This window comes from Podarcis filfolensis (assembly GCF_964270895.1).
Source record: "Podarcis filfolensis genome assembly, chromosome: 13".
Classification (NCBI taxonomy): domain Eukaryota; kingdom Metazoa; phylum Chordata; class Lepidosauria; order Squamata; family Lacertidae; genus Podarcis; species Podarcis filfolensis.
The window spans coordinates 18,671,104-18,689,744 of record NC_139615.1 but is presented as its reverse complement, the minus strand read 5'-3'; the positions used below and the strand labels follow the sequence as shown (position 1 = coordinate 18,689,744).

The 18,641-nt window shown below is 47.0% G+C and overlaps 1 protein-coding gene across 4 annotated transcripts in view; it reads left to right on the top strand.

Annotated features, from left to right (window-relative positions):
• The window catches only part of BRSK1 (BR serine/threonine kinase 1), a 54,672-nt gene that overhangs the window by 3,907 nt on the left and 32,124 nt on the right, over positions 1–18,641 (top strand). For 2 of the 4 annotated variants that reach the window (XM_083580203.1, XM_083580206.1), the window contains exons 2-3: positions 1,489–1,995; positions 16,494–16,588. In XM_083580203.1, the coding sequence (XP_083436329.1) occupies positions 1,878–1,995; positions 16,494–16,588 (213 nt within the window). In that variant the 5' untranslated portion in view covers positions 1,489–1,877. Of the gene's footprint in view, positions 1–1,452; positions 1,996–16,493; positions 16,589–18,641 lie in introns of those variants that run through there. The other 2 variants (XM_083580205.1, XM_083580204.1) reach the window with 2 other exon arrangements.

Here is an 18,641-nt window from a genome sequence, read left to right as displayed (position 1 = left end):
CATTAGAAAGAGGGACAAGACAAGACACCTGAAACTTCACTTAAAACCCATTACAGGCAAATTTAGATCAACACAGTAGCTCTGCTCAGATCAGGGTTTATTTTATTTTAAACTTTTATTTATTAAATTTATATGCCACCTTTTTTCTCTAAAGAACTTGAGGTGGCATACATGATTCTCCTCTCCCCATTTTATCCTCACAGCAACCCTGTGAGGTAGGATAGGCTGAGACACAGTGACTGGGACTCAATAGCTGAATGGGTCTCAAACCCTTGTTTCCCAGGTCCTAGTCCAACGCCCCAATCATTACACCACATTAGCTCACCGATGGCAAAGTTTAGAGTGAGGCAGTCACTGATTCAGATTCCATGGGGGGGGGTCCTCTTTTAGAGACCATTTAAGCAACCTATGGCTACATAGCTGCCGTGCATTTAAAGCATATGACTTCCCCTAAAGGATCCTCGGAATTGTCACGGACCTACAATTCCCAGCACCCTTAGCAAACTACAGTTCCCAGTATTCTTTGTGGGGAGCCATGTGCCTTCAGTGTATGCTGTGCACGCGACCTGTGTCTCTGCCATGAAAGGGAGGAAAGTTCTACCTCCTGTCTCGAGAGCTTTTCCGTCTCTGGAACAATGAGCCCTCCGGTTAGGTGTTTTGCTACAGTACTGTATATTTGTTTGTTTGTGTGTGCTCCATCATATTAAAGCTGCTTGACTCTCTAGACACAAACCTGGAGACATTACCAACAAGCAAGTCTCAGCAAAGGCCTACCACCTGAGATTGCATGGCCTGTTTGCACAGGTATAGACAGATGCCCATCCAGAGAAATGGGGCTACAAAGCACAATTATTTTTTTTTTTGTAAAACTAAGGTTCTGTGTCCTGCACGCTTAGAACTACACCACTCTCTCACAAGAGCAGAGTTACAGGTATGCATTTTCAGGCTTTCAGAGCTCATACTCATTGTTTGGAGGTAGGAAGAGAAAGGAGGGAAATCTATCTCCCTCTCTCCTATGTGGCCACACCTGATCCCTTTTTAATACAGTGCAAGCCTCTTTGCTTATGCACACACACACACACACACACACACACACGCATGCATGCATTTACACACCTTCCTCCCAAAATCACATAATCTCTCAATCGCATACATCTCTCTCCCGCAAAACCGCAGTTGCATCCTCTTCCCGCACACACACCGTGTAAAAACCTTGCACAGATAATATATCCCTACCACAGCCACACACCATCAGCTAATGAAAAACTACCTCCTCTAAACCTCGCAGATAAATGACACAATTTCCCTCTTGCCACAGAGGTCCTATCCCCGGTTAACCCCTCCCACCCAGCTGCTGCACCCCTCCCCGCTGACCCCTTCTCCCCCCACCGCACCCCGCCCCCAAATCCCCACCCCTTTCTCCTGCCTGGGGAGGAGGCGCTGCCTTTGTTCCGCCAAGGGTTAACCCGGATTGTGTCTGTCACCCAGTTGCCCGGATGCTGATGTAAGGGGAGAGCTCGAGAGATCCCTTCAGATTGCAGTGAGAGGAGGCGAAGGACCAGAGCAGAAGAGGCTCTCCACCAGCATCTTTCATCCACGGCAACAGCAGCACCAACAGCAGCATCCTTGGCTGGACCAGCTGGATGATGCTGGTACCCGGACTGTAGCATCCTTCATCCTTATCTCGCCTCCCTTTCCCTCCCTGATGCCGAGAGCATCCCCCTCCCCCTAAATCCTTCAGGATGCCGGCCCCGGTATTGTCCCTATAGGGGGATATCAGGGGGGCCTTGCCTTGCCGTGCCTCTCCCCTCCCCTCCCCACCCCACCCCAAATCCCCCGTCTCTTATTGTTGCTCAGAAGGGTGACAGACAAAAGCCATGTCCGGTGGCAAAGAGGCAGGTGGGGTCCACCCCTACCAGCCACAACAGAGCCAGCAGCATGCTCAGTATGTGGGGCCCTACCGGCTGGAGAAGACACTGGGGAAAGGGCAGACTGGTGAGTACTTGGCACCCTGCTGCTCCTGGAGGTGGGGTGGGGTAGGAGGGGCAACCCCAATGCCACAGAAATGGGTGCGATGGGAGAGCCCAGAGCTTCGCGTGTGGACCAGAAGTGTTTGTCCCATTGCAGAATGAGGGTGGGGAAAGAGATCCGAAAAAGGGAAGGCAGATGCATTTCCTGTTGGGGAAAATAAATTGGCCGCAGTGGTGGTGGTGGTTGGCGAAAGCTGAATTCTTTCCTGTCCTGGAGTTTATTTGAGGAGAGCAAATGGGGAGTCTTGTTTGGGGCCAATGGCATCTAGGTTTAGCAGGTTGTCAGGAGAAGGGGGCAACACTTTGGGTGTTGGGGCACCTCTCCATCTCTCTCTCTCTCTCTCTCTCCCTCCCTCTCTTTCTTACACACTGTTTTATTTGGGAGTGGAGAGTAAATGTTGGAGACTACCAGAAGGGAAAAGGTGTCTTTTAAGAGTTCAAAGGAGTGCATTAATGTTTACCCTGCTGGACTTTATTTGGGGTCCCTGTGCATGGCAGGGAAATAGTTTGCTTTACAGAGGTAGCAGATAGAAGAAGAAAAAAGCGAAAATTTAAAAAACAACAACAAATAGGGGCAGGTTTTGAAAGGGGTTGTGGCCACCCCTGTACTTAGCAGCAAGTGCTGTTTGGGGATAGTTGGGTTCTTAGGATCACAGTGCTTTTGTGGTAGTTGATAGGTAGGTGTGTTTGTGTGTTTTAACGCACATTAAATGCCCAGATGGAGCTTGGAAAGGGGAATGCAGCGAGGGCAGCGGTTGATCGACCATATTTTCTGGATGGGTTAGTTTCCGTACCTCTGCCCAGGTGCCTGTGCCCTGGTGGTTGGGGCCTGAAGCAGTTCTGTTTGGGATGAAGCAGTAGCTTAAAAATAATAATGCTGCAATGGCCAAGGTTGGTTGGGGAGGGAGGAAAGCAAGAAGAACCAACTGCTCCAGATTTATTCCATACAGATTCCCTACCTCCACTCCCCCCCCCAAAAAAAACCCTGTCTTGTCGGTGGAGAGACGGGACATACACCCATCACTGCCTCCCCCCCTCCATCTCTATTTTGCCAAGGCTCTGTATTTATGAAGGGGCAATCTATAGGAGAGGCCTATAGATTTCTCCCCCCCCCCCATACACCAATCTTCTCCTGCTGCAGCACTCTGGATGAATGGAAGAGTGGTGGTTTTTTTTTTTTTTTACTCTCTGCAGGGATGCCGATTCGATTGTGCGGTTTAGATTATGGGGCTTGGTTATGAGAGAGATTGCTTGAATAAATGCCTAAAGGCTGGGTAATATGAAAAACCGTCTCCTTCGGCTTCCTTCTCCTCTTTTTCGGTGACAGTCAGTTGTTGGATGGAAGGCTGAGGATGGAAAGCGGGGAGTGCAAGGGGGGGGGGGTGAAACCATCCATCTCTCTGCAATGATGCAGGAAAACCCAAACCACAAGGCCTCTCTCTTCTCTCTTCTCTCTCTCTCTCAATTTGTGTGTGTCTGTGTGTAGAATGAGTATTGTGGCTTGGAAAGGGGGAAGATTACTGCAGTGGCAGAAAAAGACACGGTGACGGGGGAGAAGGAGCCGGGCTATGCTTGTGTGTGCGTGCATGTTTGGGAGGTGGGGTTGTGTGTTTTTTTGGTTTTTGTTTTAAGGAATCATAACAATAATAAATATCTGGAGCAGGTGGGTGAAAGAGACAGAAGAGGCAGCAGGGGATAAGGGAGGGCGGGATTTTGCTGAATAATCATTTCTGCACCGTGGCGGCAGGCAGTTCACGCAAAGACATTTCAGGAATCGCAGACTGAATGGGTAGGTGGATGGAGGCTTGCTGGGGGTGGATGGGATGAGGCCTGGCTGCATCCCATACCCCAGAAGGAGGGGAGACCAGGAGCAATAGGACAAATGGACGCCTCCTACAGCGGGCGAGAGTTTTCTTGCTCTTCTAATTCTGCTTGCCGCCGTATTTCTAGCAATCTCGTTTCCTCCTTCTCTGAAGGAGTGTTATTATGGTTATGTGAATCCTCAGTTGGCAGGAAACAGCGGAAGTCCAGGCACCAGCAGTGACATGCCCAAGGTCATCTAAGGGATGTTGGTGGCAGAGATAGAAATCAAAAACTGTGCATATCCCTGTTCCTCCTTGGCTATCCTGTTCAGTTTTGGTTTCCCAGACCTGAAGATGCTGAGTAGCGAAATGATAATAACCATGGCCAACTTAACAGTGTTCTCCCACAGGACAGGTCATGCAAGAATTCTGCACTAGCAGTGATCGGAGACCTTAAATTCTGCAACTGGAATAATTAGAGTAGGCTTGTCTCCCTGCACCTCAGTCCATAGTCTCAACGATCTGAGATGCCAGTGGGTTGGATCCAGGTTGTTAAACTTTAGTCTCATTGACTAAATGAACGGGACTTAAGTTAGCCAAGATTAACTTGTCCTATTGATTTCAGTGGGGCTGAAGCTGCCTAGATCCATTGCCCTGGAGTGCCTTGGGCAAGTGTGTCAATCTTGGCTTATTTACTGTTCTTAAGGAGTAGAACTGAGCATTGAAAAATATATATAAAACATATACATATCAACAGACATGGGGGGAGGGAAACCTCATCACTTTATTCACTCTTTTGCTTTCCTTATGCTTCCCACCTTTTAAAAGGCTGTGGGACTCACCTCCCATGTATGATGTCTGGTCTAGGTATACTTACAGTACCATAGAAGAGGTTAAGGATGCCCTTTATATATCTTTTCATTCGCAGAATTGGAGTTTATAGATACAAAAGCAAACCCAAAGAGAGATGTAAACTCTTAACGTGTGGAATATCTGTAATTTAGGATCGAAACATGGGGAATCCCCACCCCAAGCTCTGATTCAATTTAACAGGGTCTCCGGAGGTCAGATAAAATTGCCGGATCCAGCCTATGGATTCCCAGTTGACCAGTCTACTGTTCTGTCCTAAACCATGACGCTCTGTGCCAGATTTGCAAATGCTCCCGCCATCGTTGCTAAGCTCACAAAACGTTGTACTAACCCATATGCAAACTCTCTCTATTTACTAGAGACAACGCATATTTTCTGGTATGAACCCTTGGTCAATTGCTTGCTTTTTTGGAGGCAGTGTGTTAAAATTTTGTTAGTGTGTGTTGCTTGAGTTAATTGTTCATTTTTCAGATTTGAGCTGCCGAGTTAGATCTAGAAGTTAACGGTGAATGGGTGGATTTCTTCCTTATGGTGGAAGATAAGGCTATCAGTGGTCACCAGCGATGATGGCTACACTTTGTCCCCATGGTTTGGAGGCAGTAAGGCTTTTGGGTACCAGTTGCTGGAAACCACAGGAGGGAAGAGTCGTCTTTGTGCTCAGGTCCCGCTTTCCCACTGTGGCATCTGGTTGGCCACTGTGAGAACAGGATGCTGGACTTGACGGGCCATTGGCCTGATCCAGCAGCCTCTTCTTGTGTTCTTATGATGGATGCATCTTGTCTATAGTTCACAGGTGTGTGTATATGCACGCACACGAACACGGTGGCACTACCCAGTGACATTTCACTGCCTCCGAAGCATGTTTGGAACTGTTATGACATATTGCAGGCGATCGTGTTTGTCAAATATACTTCCAGCCAAAAGAACAACACCTTTTTTGGCTTTTAAATAAGTGCCTACTGCAAAATACACAGGCACAGCATGTAGCAGGGTGAGTGGAGCTTTCAGCAGTGTGTCATAGCATGCATGTGTTGGGGCAGCCGGAACAGGATTAGCTTTGAAGTGTCCCTGTTTTCATCTGGGAAATGTTGGTGGGTATGCTAAAAGTCCCTTCCTCCCAGATGAAGAACAAATGGGGGCAGCGGGGGGGGGGGGAAGCAGGCCATCCTTCCAAAGAGAGAAGACCTCCAAGCAAAGAAAAACTCCGTCCCACCACCCAGCAATTTTCAAAATAAAAATTGTGAGGGTCAGTGGGTGCCGAGAGGAGTTGTCTATGGGCGCTATGGTGCCCACGGGCACCACATTGGGGACCTTGGTTGTATCATGTGAACATGGCAGTTGTTTCCCCCTCCTGCTCCTATTTACATCCTTAGATATTTGGAAACGGTCTGCATATCCACACCTGTTCCTGCCCAGTTTGCCTTTTCTCAGCTTGTCCAACTTGTGATACAGTAAAATAAACAAGCCCACCATTTGGGGGAAGTGAGGTGGGACTTGATCTATCTTCTGTCTTTTCTGCAAAGCAAGGCATGGCCAGGGTGTGTATGGGGGAGAATCAGAGAATGTAGGGACAGGTTAGCTTGCGGCATATATTCCTATACACAAGGGGCTGTCCTTATTGTTGTGTATCCCTGCCCCCCAGTAAATTAATGTCCACATTTTCCCCTTTTTGTGAGTGCCTTTTTCAAATTTTGCTAGCATATTTCAGGAATTGTCACGATTGAGTCCCTAGACATGAAATCTCTGGAGTGGGTGATTCTAGTGTGCATGCATAAAAATGCAGGCACATGCACACTAAAGACTCACGCAGAGAGCACACGCAATGCCATTTCTCACACTGCAGTTCTAAGGTATTTCAAAGTATTGATTGCATAGTGAAGTAGGTTTTTTTTTCCTAGTGTGTCAAGTTTAAACCAAAAGAACCGCCATCCTCCTTGTCTTTGAAATCAGTGAGGGACGGGCTATTGCAGAATAAATAGGCACATCATGCCACTGGCGATGAAAAGAGCTCAGCACTATGTAATAGTGGATGGACTGGGGCTTCCAAAGTGAGCTTTGGTAGGATCCTAGAGCCAGGAGGTATCCCAAAGGCCATCTAGTCCAACCCCTAACAATGTAAGAAACCTGCTGCTTCAGCATCTCTGTAAGGTGACCACCCAGTCTCTGCCTAAAAACCATTCTTAGAAAGATATCTACTGTCCAACAGTTAACAGCATTAATGTGCATACTTTCATCTTCAATGTATAGATTAAACCTCCCCTCCTTGTGATTTGAATCTGGGCCCTGCCCTGTGTTCTATTGCCTCTTTTTTAAAATTATTACATTCATATTCTGTCTTTTCTCCAAGGTGGCTCTTCCACCCTATTTTATTTTCACAACAGCTCTGTGAGGTAGGTTAGGCTGAGAGGGAGTAGCTGATCCGAGGTCACCCAGTTAGCTTCATGGCTGAGTGGGGATTTGAACCCTGGTCTCCCTGGTCTTAGTTTGACACTCTAACCACTACACCACACTGCCTCTGTGTGATAATCCTTCACATCTTTGAAGATGGCTGTCCTACCTGCTCTGTGTTGTCCCTTCTCCAGGCTAAACAGACCCGGCTACATTGCCTGTTCCTTATAGGACTTGATCTCCAGGCCTCGGTCTGGACACACTCCAGTTTGTTCATACCTTCCTTAGACTGTGGTGCCCAGAAATGTACGCCACACAGTGGTGAGGTCTGACCAAAGTGTGGGGTGGCCGTGTGTCCTGCGTTACAGAAGGCCATCCTTTGTTTGAAGAACTGTCAGAGGACAGGCCTCTATTTGAAGGCCTGACTGGTCCAAGGCTGGTTTAAAGAGAAAGAACCATCAGAAGGGAGAGCAGGGCAGGCCACCAGGTTTCTCCAGCAACCGTTGCTACCTGTTCAGCCGACTAGACAGGCACACAGTATTGCAGGAATCCTGGAAACTGTCGTTTCCCCCCTTCCAGAACTGCAATTCCCAGCACCCTACAATTCCCGGGATTCTTTGGAGGAAGTTACGTATGGTGTGCATGTAACCCACAACTCTTCACAGAGACAAGTAGGTTTTTCTCTCTTCCCGCTACTCAGTCTCTTCCATCCCTGCCCATTTTTTAATGTTATGTTATTGAGGTATTGTTTCTCTATTTATGTTGTAGTTATCATTTCTACATTTGCATCTTTGATATGCCAATTGGTGTCCTCTTGTGACCTATTTTTTGCGGAGGCTTTTCCTTTCCTTTCCTTTTTTAAAAAAACATTTTTATTTTTGCATTTTCTATTTTACATATGCAAGTGAAATAAAAACATAAACATATAATCCCCTTTGACTTCCCTCCCCCCCCCGCCATTGTGGATCATAATATAACAAGCTTTTCCACCTTTTGGGGGGCAATGCTTAAATGCCAACCTTACCGCAACAGAACAGAGTGGTACCACACCAACTGAAAACAGGAGCATTACAAGGATGCCCTTGTTTTTGTCTCTCAGAATTTTATTTATTTATTATGTACTTATTGCATTTAAACCACACCTTTCTTCTCCAAAGAGCTCAATATGGCATGTATGGTTCTCCCTCTCCTGATCCTCACAACAACCCTGTGAGGTAGACTAGGCTGAGAGGCAGTGACCGGTCCAAGTTCACCCAGTGAACTTCATAGCTGACTAAGGATTTGAACCCTGGTCTCCCAAATCCTAGTCAAACACTCTGACCACTGTGCTGTGAAACCCTGGTTGCCTGACCCCAGTGGGATATTCCAAGCTCCCTCCCTGAATTTTCATGTTTCTTTTCTTTTTTCAAGTTAGACCTTTTACTTACGAAGGTGTAAGGAAAAGCAGGCAGGCAGAATTCTACCCAGTTTTACCCAGACAGAAGTAAACTTGCTCCTGCCTTCCAGTGTCAGGGCCAAAGAGCACAAAGGCAATCAGGGTAAAAAGGACAAGCCCATGGCACTTGTTGTTTTTTAATTAAATGTAAATAATGTTCGATATAATGAAATAACTTAGAGCCTATCAGACCACCCATATCTGTACTTTGGATGATCTGCAAGGATTCTTCTGGCTTCTGTCTATGGGTTTTTTTGGGGGGGGGGAGGGCGTGCAGACATCAAGGTCCTAGAAGGCCACCATCAGTGGCTGGTGGGCTGCATTTTGCTTGGTGGGCTGCAAATTACGCAGCCCTGCTCTAGGCTAAAGACAATCTCTTCCTTCAGCCTTCTTGCATGTGATTTGTCTGGTCTGCTTATTTTGACAGCCACACCACACCACTATGACACCAGATCTAGCGACTTAGATAGAGTGCGTGTCTTTTTAATTTTTTTTATTTTCTGACAGGCTGAAAAGATGTATTTGGGTGTGAGAGGGTTTAACTTTCTTTTTTTCCATGACTCAGTTTGTATTCTCACAATGTGAAGCTGAGTTTCAAGGTCAGAGGGAGAGAGAGAGAGAGAGAGAGAGCGAGAGAGAGAGAGCGCACCTTTTGGAAGTTTGTATTTTAAACTCACACACCCTGCCATTGTTGTGAGGCTTCCATAGCTTATTTACCAAAAATAGTGTGTATTTTCTGACATTTGCTCCTGGTAAACCACTGTCCCTATTTTGCCTTTGAAGGGGGTACAGTGGTGATGACGATGGTTTATTTTAGGATGCCTTTGCTTTCTTTCAACCTTGTTAGTAAGTGGGACTTTAAAAACAGGAAGCAGTTATGTCCCTGTTGCTAATACACTCAAAGAACCAATGGATGGGAAGCTGTTGTAGAGTCAATGAGTGGCGTTCAGCTCAGGTTGCCAACTTTTCCAGCTGGCTCTGCAGCTGTGGGTTTGGCAGGGTATTGTATTTATCATATTTTCATCCCGCCCTACTTCAAAGGATCTCAGGGTGGTCTACTGAGTTCTACCTCACTCACACTCCTATCTTATCCCCACAACCGCCCTGCGAGGTAGGTTGGGGGGAGGGGGAGAGATTGAGAGAGAGACCCAGGATCACCCGGGGAATTTCATCATGGCTGAACATGGAACATGGGATTTCTGAGTTCTGAATCCAGCACACTGTCCATTGCACCACACTGGCTCTCATGCTGCCACATGCTGTTGCTTTAAGTAGGATAGGTAAAGGAACCCCTGACCATTAGGTTCAGTCGTGGCCGACTCTGGGGTTGCGGCGCTCATCTCGCTTTATTGGCCGAGATGGTACAGCTTTCGGGTCATGTGGCCAGCATGACTAAGCCGCTTCTGGTGAACCAGAGCAGCGCACAGAAACACCGTTCACCGGTACCTATTTATCTACTTGCACTTTGACGTGCTTTCGAACTGCTAGGTGGGCAGGAGCAGGGACCGAGCAACGGGAGCTCAGCCCGTCGCAGGGATTCGAACCGGCAAGTCCTAGGCTCTGTGGTTAAACCCACAGCGCCACCCGTGTCCCTTTTAAGTGGCATAATCCACAGCAATTAGCAGGGGATGATATTTTACTTCTGTGATGGCTCCTCAGGCAGTAGAGCATGAGACTCTGAATCTTGGGGTTGTGGGATTGAGCCCCACGTTGGGCAAAAAGATTCCTGCATTGCAGGGAGATGGCCCTCGTGGTCTCTTCCAACTCTGTGATTCTACCTCTGCAGGGCCAGCCCCACCCATGAGGCTGACTGAAGCAGAGGAACCCTACAGGGTGCCCTCCTTGGGGATGCCCTGCCTGCCACCAGTTGCACAGTGGCGGCTTCTGGCAAGATCTCTCAGAACTCGCGAGAGCTCTGCAAGATCTCACGAGATCTTGCTGGAAGCTGCCACAGACATGCAACCCTGGTAGTAATAATAATAATAATAATAATAATATCTTATACCCCGCCCATCTGGCCAGGCCTCCCCAGCCACTCTGGGCAACTTCCAAAAGAATATTAAAAACAGAGGGAAGACAGAGACAGAGCAGCCAGGTGACACGTTATCACTGGAGAGCATTTTGGACCCCCCCTTCATCCAGAACTCTGCCTATGTTTAAAGTTGAAGAGTGAAGGACTTTAAGACAATTAGCCCCTGTCAACCACCATAAGGGGAAGTACTGTTGCTAGGAAGGGAGGCGGGAAGAGCTCAGTTGGAGCAACATCATTTTTTGGAAGGTTGCATTCCTTCGTCGTTCTCTGTGAATTATTGAATAAATAGCTTGGTAAGGGGGGGGGGAACACACAATAAAACATCAAACATTAACAACTTCCCTAAACAGGGGTGCCTTCAGATGTCTTCTAAAAGTCAGATAGTTGTTTATTTCCTTGACGTCTGATGGGAGGGGGCTCCACAGGGTGGGTGCCACTACCAAGAAGGCCCTCTGCCTGGTTCCCTGTAACTTCACTTCTTGCAGGGAGGGAACCGCTAGAAGGTCCTTGGAGCTGGATCTCAGTGTCCAGGTAGAACGAAGGGGGTGGAGACGCTCCTTCAGGTATACAGGACCGAGGCCGTTTAGGGCTTTAAAGGTCAGCACCAACACTTTGAGGTAGTTGAGGCCATGGTGGCCTGCCAAATGGAGGCTATTATTTGTATGCCTTTTTTGCTGGTCAGGCCTGAAGAGGGCACTGAAGCCTAAACCACACATTCCTGGGCGGCTTATCATGCTGTTCTGCTCTCTGGCCCCTGAGGTGCCTGACCCGTATATTCCCTGATATGCACACACACTGCCCCATGGCAGGGCAGCACCTAGGGAAAGCTCTTATGGCAGAGGAGGGGAACCTCTCCTAGCCCAAGGGCTGCATTCTGTTCTGGGCCGCCATGAGAGAGCTGAGGGCCAGTGGTGGGCGGGGCCAAAGGCAAAAGTGGGTGGAGCAATCGATGCTGACACACACGGACACACCTGACCCCATCACCTCCATCCAGGAAAGCAGGAGGCATTGTCAGAGTCCACAGACGCATTCCAGCCAGGCAAAAACACTGAAGGAGGAGGCAAAGTAGAATTGGGGGTGTGTGACCTGGGCAGGCCTGCAGAGCTGCATTTGGCACCTGGTCCTGAGGGTCCTCATTCTTGCCATAGGGGCCCACAATCCCTGGATTCTAGAGGTGTTAACATAGGAGCATATACCAAGTCAGGCCATCTAGCTCAGTGCTGTCTACACTGGCTGGCAGCATCTCTCAAAGATTTCAGGCAGGGGACATTCGCAGCCCTAGCTGGAGATGCCAGGAATTCAACATTACGCACGTGAAGCCGATTCTCTGCCGCTGAGCTTTGCCCACTACATATACAGTGGCACCTCGGGTTACATATGCTTCAGGTTACATACGCTTCAGGTTACAGACTCCGCTAACCCAGAAATAGTACCTCGGGTTAAGAACTTTGCTTCAGCATAAGAACAAAAATCATGCTGCGGCGGCGCGGCGGCAGCAGGAGGCCCCATTAGCTAAAGTGGTGCTTCAGGTTAAGAACAGTTTCAGGTTAAGAATGGACCTCTGGAATGAATTAAGTACTTAACCCGAGGTACCACTGTATTCAGCATTCATAGAGGAGGATGCCCAGGCCTCTGAACTTCTTGATACCAGAGAGCAAATGTATGGCTACAAGTTTTGGCACAAATAAAGAAAGAACTTGAGGTGATGCAGTATGGGCCTAACAACGGGTACCATTGGCTCCCAGACCCCAGTTAGATTTGCTGGGCAATCGTGTATGTCAACCGCATTTTGAATTGTTCACATATAAGGTGGGAGCGAGATCTACGTTTTATGCCATAAAGGAGCATCTGAGGGAGCAGAGAAACCCGTTTCCTCTCCAGCCTTACCTCTCTTGCTTTGCTCTCTTCTGGTATTGGGGCTGGCGGGGGAGACTGCTGTTCGGGGAACAGCTGAAGCTCAGTGTTAGACCATCCACTGCATGCAGAAGGGCCCCCAGATATTTATGTATATGGAATTCATGCCAGCAGCATCTCCAGGAAGCGCTAGGAATGTCCCCTGCTTCAAACTCTGGAGAGCCTTGGCTAGTAAACATAGACAATACTGAGCTACAGGAGGTGGATCAAGCGTCCGACTCAAATCCTTTCACTCAGCCTGATGTGTTTGCAGGGAGATCAGACGTTGCTGACAATCTGGTGGGCATTTTTATTTGTTTGCGGAGTGGTTAGATGACGCCCCACGCTTTCCAGTCACTCTCCTTATGGCAGAAAGTCTGGTCCTTTTGTGGGGAAGTGGGTTAGTTGGCACAAGACCTCCCAGTCAACTCTTAATTGTGCAGCCTGAATTGGCTGGTGGGCAATTGAATTCCACCCAGGAAGAGTGACAGTCTAGAAGTGCCCTTGGTATAAGGCAGCTTTCTATGTCCTTATGCTTAAAAGCAGCGGAGTGTGTCAAGGAAAGGCAGGGAAGCATGATGGAATTTTTGCTCCCTTCTTTCTTTCTGTGTCAGGCATGCAGCCTCCCTCCCTCCTCAATTCCTGCTTGCTTTATGAAGAGGACAAGCATGTATTTCACATGTGTTTGCCCAGCACACAAAGTTTGGCCCCAAGATCTAAGACCCTGGGCTGAGAGAAGCAGGGAATGGAGGAAGAGTCTTGCCTTACAATGTTTTGTGCACGCTCCTGTATATTCTGCATGCAGTCCACTCCCAGTGCTGGGTTGCGAAGTGGTGTACACACAGTGTTAGCTGCAATTCAAATCTATCCTGTCATTTCTTCTGAAATATTGTATTTGATGCATCCTCCCCCAAAACCAGCTTCAATCCAAACTGAGCTGCATTTCAAGCACGTAATGTGTACACAGCCTGTGTTTCTATCCAGCCCTATTTGCTAGGTGGGAGACTGGGGTATATAAATGGCCTTCTGGGGCAGGGGCCATTTGAAACTCACCACCAGTCCTCTTGGCTGGCCGTTAAAATTTTGCTTTCTCCAGAATTACCCATGTGATCATTAGCTTTTATCTCAGGGATCTGCTGATCCCAGATGAGGTGTCTAAAAAGTCCCTACAAGGCCCGTTATTGACGGAACTTGTTGCTGATGCCAGGCTCAAGCTAAACTGGAGGTACTCCACGAGCAAGGGACAAGGGTCGTCCAGGATAAATTCCCCCTCCTCAAATTCACCATATTCCTTCTCTTGTGGGACAGGGCAGTATGGGCAATAGTGGAGCAGGATGATGACAACATTTTTAAATGGAATCCCCTGTAACGATCACTTGTTTATCTCATATATGCCATCCATTTTATCAAAAGGGACTGCTTTGACACTTGATTTTGAAAAGGGATTTGTCTTGTTTAGAAGGGGAACAAACCGTCCTAACCCAACCTTTTTCAGCTGTGCTGACTGGGGTTGATGGTAGTCATAGGATGCCTCCAGACTGTCAATATTTTGCAGAAGGGATTCAAGTGCCCACCAGGAAATTGTTGGTTTTGCATAATTAAAGCAGATTAAAGCACTCTGTTGCCTTGCACTAGTTCACTTTTAAAAAGTAGCCAACTTTTTGCAGTTAGGAAAGTGACGGAGAAATGTAGAATGAACAAATGACTAACGGGAAGACATATAAACTCCACACAAGCAAATCAGGACGAATGCTCATTGTTGTATAACAATGTCCCCAGTAGATTGGGACAAATGCTTAGTAAAGACTGGATTATAATCTAATCTCCACATAAACTTTGTGCAAGCAAATCAGGGTGAATGCTCAATAAATAAATCATCTGGAAGAATACATAGTCCCAGACATCTGAGGGGAGTCAGGTTGGAAAAAGTTGTACTAACCTTATGGGTTAGGCCAAATTATTGTGAGCTAATAATTTTGATGAGCTAATTTGGAAGGCTGGTATAGAGTATCTTTTGTTAGGGCACAATGGTGGGCTAGATCAGAGCCTGTTATCCAACAGCTTGTGGACTGATTCCAGTCTGTGAAATAATTTTTTAGCAGTTTTAGTAATCTCATTACATTCAATGCCCCTTTCAGACATAAGGTGTATTTTGGAGCCGTAGGACAGGCACTGATCTGGGATAATTTTGGGGCAGCTGTTTCTAATTCATAGGATTTATTTGAGAACTCCACTCTTTAGAAGTCCTTACAGTGATTCATCCTTTGCAAGGGAAGGGAATAGGCAGGGAATCTGAATTAATTGGGGATCCATTCATTACGTCTGGGAACCTGAGAAATAGTGACGGTATTCAGTCTCTCTTTTGTGTGGTGAAAGGTACTGTTCTATAGTTGCCATCATGTATAGGGTGCACTGCCAGGCATATTTAATTAAAAATGAGAAAAACAAAAATATCCCCAACTCCTGCAAAATAAGTATTTAGTAGCACAGTCCAGAGTTTATGCTGTCCGTTGAATGTTGAGCTGAAATATAACTGTTGAGTAACAAATGTAACTTTCGCTCTGGAAAAAATAATAAAATATTATTATACTGTACAAAATAGAGAGAGAGAGATGATGCAAATGCTATCAGTTCTTTTTAACTGGTGATACCAGGAATTGAACCTGGGATGCCCTGTACGTGAAGCGTGGCTCTGCCACTGAGCTATGTCCCCTCTCTCCATGATCCAGGTGGCTTCATTACCTGCCCCATCCTTAGAATGTACTCACAGTCAGAGTGCCTGATGGTCCAGCTCAGTTTCCTGCAAGGGCAAACTGTCTCTGTATGAGCTTCTGCTGAAACCTACTACTCCTTGAGAAAGCGGGGAGTACAGAAAGCAGCATAATGAACATGGTCCCTTCCATGTGAATTGGGAGCACAATGTCTTCCAAAGTATTCTTGAAACACATTGACACCAGAATTTAAGCATTTCCTTGCACATCAGCAACAGATACTGTGAGACACTCCCTGCCATCAGGGGAAGCACTGATTTCCTTTGGATAAGATCGCAGAAGAGTTTGGCTGTAATCCTACACGGCATTTGCCTGGAAGTAAGCGCAGGTGGCGCTGTGGTGTAAACCACTGAGCCTTGGGCTTGCCGATTGGAAGGTCGGCGGTTCGAATCCCCGCGACAGGGTGAGCTCCTGTTGCTCGGTCCCTACTCCTGCCCACCTAGCAGTTTGAAAGCGTGCCAAAAAGTGCAAGTAGATAAATAGGTACTGCTCCGGCAGGAAGGGAAATGGCGTTTCCGTGTGCTGCTCTGGTTTCGTCAGAAGTGGCTTAGTCATGTTGGCCACATGACCCGGAAAAACTGTCTGCGGACAAATGTCAGCTCCCTCGACCTGTAAAACGAGATGAGCACCGCAACCCCAGAGTCGTTCGCAACCGGACTTAACTGTCAGGGATCCTTTACCTTTACCTTTTAGGTTGAACGCAGTGAGGCTTACTTTCAGGCAGACAGACCGAGGATTGTGGCATAAAGGTCTCTTTCTAATATTTACATTGTTTGCAAATGTGCTGGGAGATCAGAGGTGTAAACAAAGCTCACTGTGTTCAGTAAGTGTGCACAGAAAGTGTGCCTTAGGTCCCTATGTTGCTTTCATATGTGCAAGCCTCTAGTCATGGCATTAATCACTCCAAAGTACTAAAAAAAAAAGTAAAGGACCACCCCGTTGTAGCCCTTAAGCTGCCTACGGTGTATGATCAAAGTAACCCAATACAAGAGGTGGGGAATATGTGACCCTCCAGATGTTGCTGAACTACAACTCCCATCAGCCTCAGCAAACATGGCCAGTGGGCAGGGATGATGGAAACTGTAGTCCAGCAACACCTTGGGGCTACAGGTCCCCCCATCTCTGTACAGAGGAAGTACATTTTGCACCTTTTAAAAGGGGTACATTTGGTGGGAAGGAAATTTGACTTAGATCATCATTAACCTGCTTCGCATTGTTACGATGTGCTGCACTGTGACAGATCTTCTCTGGTGCTTCTTTTCATTTCCATAGGTCTGGTGAAGCTGGGCGTACACTGCATCACAGGGCAGAAAGTGGCGATTAAGATTGTGAACCGGGAAAAGCTTTCGGAGTCAGTACTGATGAAGGTGAGCATGTGGGTTGGTTTGTTGGGAATGGTGTAAGGACAGCGAATATATATATATATATATATATATATATATATATATATATATATGGACAGCGAATATATATATATATATATATATATATATATATATATATATATATATATATATATATATATTGTACCTGCTGAGTCTCAGTCTCTCCACTTCATCTTTACAGAAATTTCAACCCAGGTTGCCTTGCCAGATGTGGTCAGACACATTCACAGCCTACACAGCATGGCTTGGAATGAATTTACTAGCAGGTGGTGCTGTGGTCTAAACCACAGAGCCTAGGGCTTGCTGGTCAGAAGGTCGGTTGTTCGAATCCCCGCGGCGGGGTGAGCTCCCGTTGCTCTGTCCCTGCTCCTGCCAACCTAGCAGTTCGAAAGCACGTCAAAGTGCAAGTAGATAAATAGGTACCACTCCGGCGAGAAGCTAAACGGCGTTTCCGTGCGCTGCTCTGATTCGCCAGAAGCGGCTTAGTCATGCTGGCCACATGACCCAGAAGCTGTACGCCGGCTCCCTCGGCCAATAAAGCGAGATGAGCGCCACAACCCCAGAGTCAGCCATGACTGGACCTAAAGGTCAGGGGTCCCTTTACCTTTTACCTCACTGCAGAGAGAAGTGCAAAACACTATCATACTCTTGCCAAATGCAGACATTGGTGAGTTAGAAAGCAGGAAGAAGATGCAGAAACTAGTAAAAAATGTCGGGCTTGTTTATTGTTTGTTTGATTTGGATGTCATAAGAGCGGTACGATTGTATCTCCTGTTGAAGGATTGACCCTCTAAATTCCTTGGCTGAGTGGACATTAAAGCAGCAGCAACAAGATGATTGGATCCCTTTCGGAACTTGAAATATGGGTACCCCCAACAAAAAAAATTAAAATTCGGCTCTGTAATTTGGAATTTATGTGATTTGATTTGATTGGTCTGTTAATAAAAATTATTTTAAAAAAATAAAAATAAATTCCTTGGCTGAAAATGAGAGCTGAGAAAGCGCAGAAAATAAAGCAAGATTAAAAATGGGCGAGCTCACGCGGTTCCCGTATTCCAGACTTATTTTGCCAGGTGTCACATGATACAGAAGGCCTGCCTTGTTTCTGGACCAGCGTCCTTTGCAAGGTTTAGCGTGAGCTGATGGCATCGCCAGCCTTCATCAGTATACTAGGCCTCAGTCCAGGACTTTGACTTAGTCCACATGATAGCAGTTTAATCACATGGTGCGGATCAGCTTAGTTGGAGCATTTCCCCCTCGCGCTGGTGTGATTCCCTCCCCCTTTCCTGAAGTTTGTGCTGACATGGAGAAAATCCCTGAATGATGAGCTGCTCCACATGCCATGTGATATTAGCTATGCTATGGAGCAGTTTTGAGCAGTTTTTCTGTGGAGGCTGTAACATGTAAAGAACACACACAAAAACCCCTGTCCATTTGTCAGACCGTGGGAGAAAAGGAGCTTGAAGCTTTGAAACGAACAGTGAAGATGTTTCTCAGTACGCCCTCACTTGCCACTCGCCAAGGCCAGAACGAAACGTTCAGCAGCTGACACAATCCTGTGTCCCCTTCTGATATACCAGGTGGGGTGGGAATGGGAGGCTTTGCACACTTGGAGGCATGCGCAAGATTGGAAGCGCCGTGTTTGGCAACATCAGGTGGTGCCCCAGCAGAGGCAGGCTGGCAAGCTGGAGACAGACAGGCTAGGAGCCGAAATCTGGAGGTAAAAATGGGGGACCAGGTGGCCTCCCTCTGCAAGACATTGCCAGGCTGAAAGAAATCAGCAGGTCTGCAAGCCTTTGGGCTGCTTCAGTTGACCTATTTATGGAGCATTTGCCTTGATTTGCTTGTACGAAGTTTATGTGGAGTTTAGATTATAATCTGGCATTTATTCTGATTTGGTTGTGGAGAGGTTACATGACAATGAGCATTCATTCTGACTTACGTGTGGGGCGTTTATACTTCCCATTAATCATTTGTTCATTCTACACTTATAAACACCTTTCTGCATCATTTCGCTAACTGCAAAGAGGCTGAT